Source organism: Peromyscus californicus, unplaced genomic scaffold, assembly GCF_007827085.1.
Source record: "Peromyscus californicus insignis strain IS unplaced genomic scaffold, ASM782708v3 Scaffold_18__1_contigs__length_77618521, whole genome shotgun sequence".
In the NCBI taxonomy this organism is placed as follows: domain Eukaryota; kingdom Metazoa; phylum Chordata; class Mammalia; order Rodentia; family Cricetidae; genus Peromyscus; species Peromyscus californicus.
This window is the reverse complement of record NW_026294480.1, coordinates 6,694,731-6,707,905: the sequence shown is the minus strand read 5'-3', so window position 1 is coordinate 6,707,905 and position 13,175 is coordinate 6,694,731. Positions and strand designations below refer to the sequence as shown.

General features: G+C 38.1%; 1 protein-coding gene across 1 annotated transcript; it reads left to right on the top strand.

Annotated features, from left to right (window-relative positions):
- Nucleotides 1-2,693: 2,693 nt before the first annotated feature.
- LOC128113356 (zinc finger protein 58-like) lies at nt 2,694-12,685 on the top strand. Its single transcript, XM_052742973.1, has 4 exons — nt 2,694-2,821; nt 7,799-7,925; nt 8,412-8,507; nt 10,304-12,685. Exons 1-4 carry the CDS (start codon nt 2,816-2,818, stop codon nt 11,695-11,697), a joined length of 1,623 nt encoding a protein of 540 aa, XP_052598933.1. The 5' UTR covers nt 2,694-2,815; the 3' UTR covers nt 11,698-12,685.
- Nucleotides 12,686-13,175: the final 490 nt, after the last annotated feature.

Below are 13,175 nucleotides of genomic sequence, written 5' to 3'. Positions count from 1 at the left end.
CACAGAGCCAAATATAGGGGTGAAAGCCGTAGAGATCAGAGAAATAGTGAGAGCCACCAGCTAACCTTGGCTCACCATGCCGCCATAGCTTCCCAGGAGAGAACCAGCTTCCTCCTGTCTAACCTGTGCCTTTATTGCCTTATTGTTCTGCCTTCTCATTGGCTCTTAGCCCAGCCATCTCACTTCCTCATCATTGCCTGTCTGTATAGACTTCCAGGTCTCTATGGTTGGTACTGGGATTAAAGGCGTGTGTCAACACACTTGGCTGTCTCCTTGAATGCACAGAGACTCTGTCTGCCATGTGATCTGGTTAAGGGCATGTGCTACCACCACCTGACTTTTGTTTATGGATGGCTATCTATGTCCTCTGATCTCCAGGCAAACTATTTATTAACATACAAATAAAATATCACCACATTCCCCCTTCATTTCTAATAAAAATAAAAAATAAAAAAGTTATAACTAATATAACAAAAACTATATACAATAAGTATAATAACTATATACAATATATACAAACAATAAATACATCAACAATGTCTAGTCCATTTGCATTTGACAAACTCAGAGAAAATATCCATTATCTACTTTATTTTGGTAAGTCCAAAATGTACCTGATTCACTTTCAATCCTAACTTATATTACTAACAGAGAACTATCTTATAATGTCTTTCAAACTTATACACTTTACACCTCGTTAGTGAGTTTTTTTTTCTGAAATTCTTAACAAGGAAAACTATAACTACGACTATCTAATCTTCAACTAACTATAACTATAACTGTCTATTCTTCAACTCCCTCAGAGACCCAAGAAGGAAATAATATTACCTAGTAAAACAGGAAGTGCAAACAAGCGACTTCCAAAAAAAAGTGAGTTGACAGAAACAACCAGCTGCCTGGACAGTCACCCAAGGTTTCTCCGCAACATTGGGGCATCATCTTCAGCCTATTGGCTTAGCATTTCTGATAGACTCATTTGTGAAGTAGGATGTACACAAGGCCTACAGTTCGACCTCACATTCGGTGCAAGTGGTCCATGTACCAGATAAACCTGAATTCCACCAATGTCCTGTCATGATTCAGGATTTTAAATTCTGGAAATTGTTGGTGTTTTTGGAATTTGGTTGTCCATTCTTCTTGGTTTGTGGGTGGCTTCATCTTTCTTACTAAATGCCAGTCTACCATTGAGAGGTTAGACTCTGTCAGCCTCGTTACTCTTTCAAGAATAACTCTTTCAGCTACTATTCCACTGCACACCAGAAGCCATCAGTCCAAAAAAAAAAAAAAAGAAAGAAAGAAAGAAATTCTAAGTTATTAAAACATTTTAAATGCCATATTCTGTAGATCTCTGAAGGGTTTGAAGATGACCTAATATATCTCTGTTCAACCTTGAAAACATACCTAATATGACTACAATTTCAATTGTAATGTCTAACTACTAACTTTCATTTCTTTATATCCTAATAGATGGTAATAACAACATTCAAGGATTACCAAATTGCGTTACATTGTTAAATGAACTAAGTACAATATCCTGAATAAGATTAGAAAAAATACGTACAGCATTTTCTAACAATATCAATCTCAATATATATAATTTGTATACAATATTTAAAAATCCAGTCCAATGTAAAGTATTTAAAACTAGTAATTGTCATTTAAAAGTAGATTCACTAAATAGTTATTAAAACTCATGCTTAAACATTGCAAGGAGAATAAAAGAAACAGGAAAGAGGACATGAGTACCTTACAGAAATGAAAACAAACAAACAACAACAATAACAAAAAAGTAAGAGCCTACTGTCTCCACTCAGAAATAGCTTCCTTGTGAAATACTGTCCATCATGTGAACTTTTCCTTTGTATAGAGGTGTGCACTTTGTTCTTAAGGCACGATGAGTACAGGAATAAACATTCCTGAGAAAAGAAAAGAGGTCTCATTACTCCAAGGTGCCAATCTACTTTCTGTATTCCAATAAGCAAACCTAGTATTCTCCTAATTGTATTTCTAATACATGACTTTCAAAATTCTGCCACACAGGAGCAATTCCAGGATCAGAGAAGACAGTAGTAAGACTTTGCTTTGGGCCACCATCTCCCAAATAACAACATGGAGACTTACTATTAATTATGAAAGCTCAGCCGTAGCTTAGGCTTGTCCCACTAGCTCTTATAACTTAAATTAACCCATTTCTATTAACTACATTTTGCCCTGTGGCTTTTTACCTTTCTTTCATACTGTATGTCCAACTCCCTCCATGTCTTATTGGCCTCTCCCTGCACCTCGATTATCTCATCTTACTTCCTCTCTCTGCCCGGGCTGCTTTGGATTTGTGATCCTTTCATCTTAAACCAGATAAAAGGCGAGGACACCAAAGTTGATTTGGAAAATCATCTTCAAGTGATAGCCCTCCCACTTTAGCCTCTTGCTTATTTTAAAGTACAATTAAGTGAATGCCACCTGTTTCTGAGGGTAATAGGGTTTTATAATTTGTAGACGACGGTTTGACCAGATATAACAAACTTTCCTGCGAAAGTCTCAAGTGACGTTCAAACACGTCCTGTTTCCAATCGGAGACTAAAAGCACCACTGACTCCCTGCACTTGGTGCAGACAGGGCTCATTTCTATTCAACCTCCTCTGCAGACAGCAGGGAGAACACAGAATTCTGGGAAATGTAGTCGCGTTCACCGTGACGTCACAAGCAGTCGCTCTGCGATCCGCACTTCCGCATCCCGTCTGCAGACGTTTGTCTTCCCCCTAAGTTCGGTCTTTCGTGTTGGGTCCTGCTCCTCGCTCTCGGTCGGATCTCTGACATGGAGGTTGGTCCAGGGTGCAGCGCACAGCCCGAGGGACTGTGCGGGGTGGGTGGGTCGGCTTGGAGAGTGCGGAGCTGGGCTGGACCAGAGGCGGGGAGAAGCCGACTTGGAGATGCTGTGCAGACCCAGGCTGGGCCACTGAGCCTGGATGCAGGTCTGGGGTGGGAAGAGCAATATGGGGGTGGCGCTGTGAGTGGAAGCTTTGTTAGGACGCGGCTGCCAGAGTCCAGAGTACGCTTCTGGGGTGGGAGAGGTAGCTTTGTAGCCCAGAGTGTGCAATGGTGGAAAGTCCAGTATTGCCCTCAGGGTTGCCCAGCTCACTGCCTGCGCCTGAGGTGTTACAGGAGCCCCCTTCAGCTTGTCTGGGGAAACTGCTCTCCCTAGCTGACCCACTCTCACTTGGCTGTTAGATTTCTCAGGACTTCTACAAGTTGGAGATCTGGCCCCTGCTGTACTTTATGGCCGGCCTGCTACTCTTGGTTTGAGTTGATCGAAGTTTCCAGGAACAGATTTCTGTTAAGGAGATTAGTGTATGGGATGTTAGTCCCATTTTCTTTGGAATAAATTATTAGATTTCTGGACTGTTGTTTTGAAGGGGAATCCTTCGTGGCCACATCTGTAATCAGAATCCTCAGACTTAACACTCCTATGTAGAGACAGTATAATGTCTTAAAGGAGGCTTGAGCTTTGCATCATTAAAGCAATTATTAATCGTGTATTGCAGAGTGAAAAACACTAGAAAATAATACCTCATCCAGTTATGTCAGAGATTGGGTGGTGTCAGAGATTTGAATTCCTTTTGAGAAACAAGTGATGTGTTGGTGTGAGGGTAGAGGTGTCCTAGTGACTTCAGGGAGGGGACTTGAGTGTCCCTGGGGATGAGAAATGACCCTGCATATCTAACAGAGTCTTTACATTGGTCTTTGATTATGAGCTTTTCTTCTATCTCAGGGTACACTGCAGTGTCTAAACTCCCCTACAGCTACTCTCACTGTCCCTGAATGTGGCTTCTAGGATCCCTGATGCTCCCCTAACAGTCTTCTGGAAACATTTGCCCAAGTATTTATACAGTATCAAAAAGATTGAAAGGTGAATTTGAAGAGCCGTTGTTCATCCAGGGTTCTTTGATTTGTACATAGAAGACTCCCCAACCTATCTTTTGTATAGTTCCATAGTTCACAACACTTTTATCAAACCAAGTGCTTATGTGGCATTAAAGGCTATTCATAAGAAACACTCATCTTCAATACTAATATTCCTGTTGACTCTGCAACTATAAATGCAATACAGACACTTCCTAGTTAACGTCACTAGCCGACAGGACAAGAATGGCATTGTGTTTTACATTATTTAAAGTGGGAAGAGTACACTGCCTTGTGCATCAAAACTGGTTTCCTACAAAGTAGGGATGATGCAGCAGTATGCTCTTATATAACTCAAGACCCTTCAGGTATCTATAATTTAAACATACCTGTGAATGAAAACAAAACAAAAACAAGCAAACAGAAGCCTGCTCATGGTGCATTTTTATCATCTCTGCATTGTGAAACAAAGCCAGGGAATTAAGAGTTCAAGGTCATCCTCCATATCATAGATTATTCAAGACCAACTTAGGCTAAACTTAGATTCTGTGTCAAAAAAAGGGTTTTTTAAAATATAGTTTATGCATGTACTAACTACTTATGGCTTCTGTCACTTAGCTTAGCACCAATGAACTGACAGAAATCTGTCTAATTGACACTGACTTTCAGAATGTATACTTGAGAAGGTCTATTGTCTGTATTTGACATGTAATTTAAAATGCTCCCCCAAAACATGTCAAAGGCATTAAATTTTGGTGATTAGATAATTGTTTGCATTTACTGTGCAAGGGAGGATTCTAATCTTTTCCTTGCTAATATTCCTCCATATTTACAGGGAATGTTCATTATCCTTGATTATTAATTTGTATTAGTTTCTGTCAGGACCTCATGATGTTTTCTTCTGGTCTTCCCTGAGTTCTTTCCGTTTGTGCTCCTTACACATTTAATCTGATATTTCAATCCTTTCCCATTTCTCTCTTCAATTCTTGACTGATGCAGCCCTTAGTGGTTTACATTCTTCTCTCTTTCTCTGTAACTTGGATGCCTGCCCTTGTCTTTACACACCACAAGTTTAGCTGTGTATGGAATGCTTCTTTACATTTAGCCTGAACAGAACTCCAGTTCTGCATGTGAATATGACAACCACATCCTGCACCATCCTTCACATGTGTTATTGTCACATCCAGCCAGGACACCAAACTGCTAATGTGAGATTTCTTCCTCTAATATCTCATGTTATCCATTCTGTCCCTTTCTTTACAGACTCTTTATTTTTGTTCTTAATGTTTTTGTGAGTGACTGAGATAAAGGGAAAGAATTGCTTTTATTTATTTATTTTTTTTAAAGCAAACTCAAGTAGTAACCTTGTTATGTTAAGCATGCCATTCTTGGAAAATGCTGAAGTGAAGTTGTGCTGGGTGATAACATTCAGTTACTGGTGATATCTGTGACATATATCAGAGGCCATGGAAAGAAGCAATAGAAGGTATTTAGAAAGATTTAAATAGGAGTCAGTCAAAAACATATATACAAAGAATAAGAATGAGAAGTACAGGTTTTCTTCATATTCTCCATTTCAGTTGTTCTCTGGAACAATCTTTGTACATTATGAATATGTATTACTCTCACTGCTAATAAAAAGCTGATTGGCCAGTAGCTGGACAGGAAGAGATTGAGCGCAAGAAATGGGAGAATCTTGGGAAGAAGAAGGGTGGAGTCAGAGAGTTGCTGGCAAACTCAGAGAAGTAAGATGGAATGCCGTACTAAGAAAAAGTACTGAGTCACATAGCTATACATAGATAAGAATTGAGTTTCAGTGTAAATGTTAGCTAGTAACAAGCCTGAGCTATCAGATGAACAGTTATAATTCATATTTAGCCTCTGAGTCAGTTATTTGGCACCGGGTAGTTGGGACAGGAAACATCCAGTTACACAGTTGTAAATATTTCTGTCAATGAGCCCCTCCATAGTTGTTTTGAAATGCAGTGGTATATTATGAGTTGAGCAGTTATGTGTGTTTGTCTAGCAGACTCTTTCAAAGACTGTATTTAATTGTTCTCTTTGAGGTTAGTAAATAAGAATCATATGGATGAGAGTTTGAGTCCTAACTGTTTATAGGATGGACTGCACCTAATATTTCATTAGGAACATGCAATGATAGTGTTCTGAGTATTTTAAAAATCAGTCGTACTGAGACATCTGTCATGCAGAATGAAGCATCTGTCATTGATATTAGAAGTAGCAGTTTAAATAAATTTACAGTCTGTGTTTCTAATAAAGATATGGCATTTGGTCTCTCGTGTCTTTTTCAGGGTTCCAATTCTACACTCCTAGTCATTGTTGCAAAACATGTTGACTAAATACAAAAATTCATGATTGCTCTGTCACACACTTACGTGGATCAGGCTCAGGAGGGAGAGAGGCCTGAGGAGACACTGATGAATGAATGCTCTGGTGAAGTTAGATAGGAAGAAGAAGCTTATGGAATTGTGGCCCAGAGTGGTGGCTATAGGTAACCCGAATATATTGTATATTTCAGATGCTTGGAAAGCAAGATTTTGTATATTGTAAACAGGAAAAAAAAAGTGTTTGACCAGATAGATGAGCATATGAAACTGGTATGAAGACTTATGCAAAGTACCCCTGTAACAATTATTACAAAATTAAAATGAACATTTCTCATATTTTTGATATTTAATCATAGGAAAAGTGTTATCACTGCTCTCATAGATCATTTTAAGAATTCTATGTAATAAGAAAAAAAAGTGTAGAAAGTATTAAAATAAGAGAAAATAGAAAGTAGCATCACAAATTATAATTCTTGGCCTCTGGATACCAAGGCATAGTTATCATGAGCTCAAGGCCTGCTGTAGGATTACAGCAAATGCACAAATAGCTCTCTGAAAAAGGAAAACATACAACAAGAGGAAAATGGAGGTGAGAAAAGTTAGAGTGTTGTCTAGTGTATTTTAAGTCTTCAAACAATGTTATTACTACACTTAGTAATTTGTAATTTTTTGAAATACTTGTGATTCCCTTTTGTCTGGGAGTTCATCCTACTGTTCTGCTTCTCTATCTCATTTCTTGGTGTACTGGCATTAGCATCACTGTTGAACTCTGTACAAATTCAGTAACCCATACCTCTACCTGAGCTTCTACATCAGAATCTACACTTTCATTGCATTTCACATTCATGATTGTGCATATTAAAGGTTGATAAGTACGTTCTCCCTCACCATGACTTTTTCCTGTGAGAAATGTTTATATATGTTGTAAGTCAAATGTCCATATGAGATATTAGGATCTCTGCATTCTCTTTGCTTGAAGATGGATTAAGGGTGACCCTTGTGAGACCAAGGATGAGATCATATGACCATATCAGAAGTGTTAGGATATTACTTGTAGGCAGAGTTTCTCTGTAACCCAGCAGCTGCTCCCAAATAACCAGACTGAGACTTACTATTCATTATAAATGCTAGGCCAGTAGCTTAGGCTTGTCTCCAGTAAGCTCTTACAACTTAAATTAATTCATTTCTATTCATCTATATGCTGCCCTAAGACTCATTTACCTCATCTATGAACTTCCCATGTTGCTTCTTCCAGGTTTGGCTTGAGACTCCTAAGACTCCTCCCTTCTTCCCAGAAGTCCTGCCCCAAAAATCCTGCCTAGCTATCAGCCATTCAACTTTTTAGTAAGCCAATCCAAGTGATAAATCTTCACAGTGTACAAAAAGATTGTTCCACAGCAGTTACTTATCTATGTCTTAAGCACTTCTAGCTTTTCTTTTATCCTGAACAAAACTTAGAATTGTGTTTCACAAAGACAAGATGCTGGTGTTTATGTTATTATTATGGTTTTAATTTAATATGTATAGTTAATTATTTGTTTTTATTTCAGGAAATGCTGTCATTCAGGGATGTGGCCATTGATTTCTCTGCAGAGGAATGGGAATGCCTGGACCTTGCTCAGTGGAATTTGTACAGGGATGTGATGTTGGAGAATTATAGCAACCTTGTGTTCTTGGGTGAGGATTACTTCTGTGGTGAACTCTTATTCCCCTCCTCCCCCAACATATAACTTTCACCCTTTGTAGAACATCCCATGGGAATTTGTGCCTTCCAGCAGTGACTTTTGTATACCTGCTTCTATGGGAAAATTAGGGAGATTGCTGATATGCTAAGAAATATTTTTTGTATTTCTTCTTGTTTTTTTTAATGTGGCTTTTTGATTATTTGATTGTTTTTGTTTTTTAATACGTTTCCTTCATTCTGGTTATAATTCTATAAACTCAGTAGTATGAGGCATGGAGCACACATGTTAAAGCTTTCATGTTTACTTTGTAAATAAAACTAAGGATCTTCAGATTATAAATTACTCCTACATATTGTATGTCATTTAGTGAACTAATTTTCTACAATTCTTAATCTTTTCTTAGAAGCTTAATAATGGAATAGGATGCTAATTCCCAGTAGAAAACACTAACAATGATGTTCCCCTTCCCCCACAACAGGTCTTGCTTCCTGTAAGCCATACCTGGTCACATTTCTGGAACAAAGACAAGGGCCTTCAGATGTGAAAAGACAAACAGCAGCTGCCGTGCACCCAGGTGTGTAGGAAGGAGGGGGAGAGTGGACAGAGTGGGGGTCAGAGATCCAACAAAAGCCGGGCTTTGTCTTGAGCATCGAGACAGAGTGTTCTGGTGGAGCCGTTTTCTAGGCTCTCCTTCTCGATCGTTTGCTGTCACAGAAGGACATCTGGCAGATGTGTGTGTTGGTTCAAGTCTCTAAGCTTTGTTCCTACCCTCCAGTGAGCTCTGCCTGTATTTACAGTGAGTCGGAGTTCTTAATTGTGCTGCGTTTATATTGTAACTGACTTCTTACTGTTTTCTACCCCTGTGAAAATTCCCACATATTTCTAAAGACCTGTACGTGCAGTAACTTTAAACATGAATTTCTTCCATGTCTTGTGAATCTTGTTAATTACAAATTTCTCATCAAGCTGTGAATGACTATGCTGTATTCTGGTGACTTTTTTTTTTGTATGACATACTCTGTGTCATTTAAAATGCATTCCCTTTGTGGGTATAACATCCTAAATTAAAAACTACACACCTAGAAGCATATTTTTGATGACCATCAGTGGGTCTTCAGAATTTTGTGGACTCACTAAGCTTTTTCTTATTTTGCAGTTCTATTTTCTGTTACTACTTTGTACTCTGAGTTCCTTAAATTATTTCTTCACATGCAACTTATATATTTCTGTGAGTTGAATGTCCAATGCTAAGCAATTCAGGACAATATAATTTTTTTTATAAATATATGAGCTTTAGTTCTGTGAACATCAGGACTATATATTTCCACTTCATGGGTAAATATGAGTCCCATGTTTTTATGTCCTGTATATTTTGTTTTTCAATTGTTTTATCTCATAAATGAGTACAAATAGGCCAGCTTTATGGTTTACTCATTGACAGTAATGTTGCCTTTATCAAGAGTATCATTTATACACAAACTTCGAAGTTTTTCATATGTCTGTATCTTTCAGGAATTTATTTTCTTTTTATGAAAAGTTAACATAAAATACTGTCTTCTACTCTTGAAATCTATTATTTCACAGTATTATAGGTGGTTAACTTGTTAGGAAACAAATCTTTTCAAACATCCAAAACTAAAACTCTATTCTTAAGATAAAAACTGTGTGTTTCTACATTCATTTAATTTAAGACAATCAAAATTAACATCCAGATATTCAAGTTTGGCTGCTGTAGTTGAATGATAATGTCTTCCCATGGATTCCTGTCTTTGAATCCTTGGTCCCTAGCCTTGCTGGATGTGGTACATAACTGGGAGTTATGTTAGAATCCTCCCTCTACTGCTAGTTTGTTCTTCTGCTTCATGGTTTGGGCACAGTATGAGCCGCAGTTGTACTCCAGCCATCCTGCCTGCTATTTGCTTTCATATAGTCCTCCATGATGCACTCATATTGTTCTGTAAATTTGCCTTAGTCATGGTATTTTTTTCACAGCAACAGAAAAGTACCCAATATAGATAATGTACTTTTTGTGTCTAATCAAACAATTTGTCTAGTGGGCTTATGTCTCTTAGCATAATGCCCTTAAGAAGTCTTTATTAGTTTTGATGGTACAACTTCCTTAGCCATTTAACTTTGGATAATGGCTTCAATATTTTCTATATTATTTTTTGTCTTCATCTTTCAATAGAAGTTTATATTGTTTCCATCTACAATGTTTTCTGAATTTCACTACAGTGAATATAGGTATGGTAATGTAGTTTCTCATTTGTCTATAAAATTATAAGTAACAGTGTCCATATTAAAGATAAGCACTATAAATATAAGGAATGTTGCTCAGATTTTATTCATATCTCAACTTTTACTCACTAGGGGGAACACCCTATAAATGTCAAGAATTTGACAAGGCCTTTGATTGGAACTCACTCCTTATTCAACACCAGAGAATTCATCCTGTGGAGAAACCCTACAAGTGTGAAGAATGTGGGAAGGTCTTTAGTGCTCACTCAGCACTTTCTATACACCAGAGAATTCATACAGGAGAGAAACCCTACAAGTGTGAGGAATGTGGCAAGGCCTTCAGTACTCGCTCAGCACTTTACATACATAAGAAAATTCATTCTGGAGAAAAGCCTTACAAGTGTGAGGAATGTGCAAAAGCATTTTATTTCCCTTCATTACTTAAGCAACATCAAAGAACTCATTCTGCAGAGAATCTCTGCAAGTGTGAAGAATGTGGCAAAGCATTTTATTTACCTTCATTCCTTAAGCAACATCAAAGAATTCATTCTGCAGAAAATCCTTACAGGTGTGAAGAATGTGGTAAAGCCTTTTCCTACCCCTCAACCCTAAAGCAACATCAAAGAATTCATTCTGGAGAGAAACCATACCGTTGTGAAGAATGTGGCAAAGCATTCCGTAGATCTACATACTTTCACCAACACCAAAGAATTCATACTGGAGAGAAACCCTACCAGTGTGAAGAATGTGGTAAAACGTTTTACTATCGTTCAAACCTGAAGGGGCATCAAATTATCCATTCTGGAGTGAAACCCTACAAGTGTGAAGTATGTGGTAGCATGTTTAGAACTAGCTCAGACCTTTCCAAGCACCAGAGAATTCATGCTGAGGTGAAACTCTACAGCTGTGAGGAATGTGGAAAAGCCTTTTCTACTCATTCATACCTCATTCGACACAAATTAGGCCATTCTAGAGAGAAACCATACAAATGTGAAGAATGTGGCAAAACATTTTGTTATCCTTCAATCCTTAAGGAACATCAAAGAATTCATTCTGGAGTGAAACCCTACAGTTGCGAAATATGTGGCAGTATGTTTAGAACTCGCTCAGAACTTTCTAAACACCAAAGAATTCATGCTGAAGTGAAACTCTACAATTGTGAGGAATGTGGAAAAGCCTTTTCTACTCATTCATACCTTATGAGGCACAGACTTGGTCATTCTGGAGAGAAACCCTACAAATGTGAAGAATGTGGAAAATCATATAGCTACCCTTCACTACTTAAGGAACATCAGAGAATTCATTCTCAAAATCCCTACAAGTGTGAAGTGTGTGGGAAGGTCTTTTGTACTCGCTCAGGACGTTCTAAACACCAGAGAATTCATAGTGGAGAGAAACCCTACAAGTGTGAAGAATGTGGAAAAGCTTTTTCTACTCATTCATACCTTACTCTGCACAAATTACTCCATAATGAAGAGAAACCTTACAAATGGGAAGAATGTGGCGAAGTATTTTATACTTGCTGAAGACTTAGCTAACACCAGTAAATTCACACTGGAGAGAAACCTCACAAATGTAAATAATGTGTCAAAACTTTACTGTACTTCAGGCTTTGAATAACACCAAAAAATTCATTCTGAAGAGAAACCTTACCTTTATTAATCTTTAAGTCTTTATTAAACACGAGGTACTTCCTACTGTAGAGAAACTTTACAGATATGAAGAAAGTGGCAAAATGTTTTACTGTACTTCAAACTTTAAGAAACATCAAAGGGCTCATTCTCAAGAGAATCCCTTCAAGTGTGAAGTATGTGACAAGGTATTGTGTGGTACCTTGAACTTTGTCTAAGAGAGTATTTATTCTGGAGAGAAACTTTACAAGTGTAAAGAATTTGGAAAATCCTTTTTAACTCATTCATCCCTGATTCTGGCGGAGTTTGGAGTGTTTGCTCTTGGGGTTGTGGTCAGGCCTGTTGATTATAGTAAGAACCGTCTATTTTGAACTAGGATCCTGGATTGTATAAGAGGAGAAAATGAATTGAGAACAACCATCTGTCTTCCTTTGCTTCCTGACTGTTGAGACATGAGCAGCTGCGTCAGCTACTGCTGCCCGTTCTCACCATGATTCACAGTGTCGTGGTTTGAATGAGAAATGTACCCTGTAGTCTTAGGCATTTGAACATTTGTTCCCTGAGTTGGTGGCCCTATTTGGGGAGGTTAGGAGTAGGTCACTGGAGGTGAACTTTGAGAATAAAAAGCTCCCTCTGCATCCAGTTTGCTCTCTGCTTCCTGCTTCCATTGAGGATGGGAATGTTCAGCTTCCTGCTTCAGCCACCATGCAGCTTGCTGCCATCCCCTCCCTCTGTCCCGGACTTTGACCCCTTCTGTACCATAAAGTCAAGTCAAGTCATTCCTCTATAAGTTGCCTTGGTCATGGTGTTTAATCACAGCAGAAAAGTAACTAATAAAAGCATTGCCTGTGTACAATGAGCAATATTAAACTGTTTCTCCTGACATTACTCATGTAAGAGTCTTTTATCACAGCAAGAGAAAAAAGTAATGCTGCAAGCCAAAGAAAAGTATGAGTTTGTTATTTAATGCTATACACCATTATCTTTTGCTCCTGTTTCCCTGTTTCCTTTTTGTCCCAGTCTGACAATTAACCTCATTCTTTTCCAAAAACCATTTCTTTGCTTACACACACTCCACAGATGATGTAACAGTAAAAATGTACTTACTATGATATTTTTCTTTTTTCTGCAGACTTTTGATAGCACATATGGTATTCATGTTGATGCAAATGTGGTATTAGTGTTTATAATACTTCTTTGCATTTTTTTGTTTTAATTTTTGTATTTTGAGACAGGGTTTCTCTGTGTAGTCCTGGCAGTCCTAAAACTCGCTCTATAGATGAGGCTGGCTTCTAACTCATGGATATCCGCCTGTCTCTGCCTCCCAAGTGCTGAGATTATAGACTGCCATCACTGCCTGGCACTTTTTTGGA

Bases quoted from the DNA above. Each gene is read 5' to 3' on its own strand.
- LOC128113356 (XM_052742973.1), top strand. The intron at 7,926-8,411 runs GTGAGGATTACT...CCCCCACAACAG, and splicing joins TAGCAACCTTGTGTTCTTGG to GTCTTGCTTCCTGTAAGCCA. The intron at 8,508-10,303 runs GTGTGTAGGAAG...TTTACTCACTAG, and splicing joins AGCAGCTGCCGTGCACCCAG to GGGGAACACCCTATAAATGT.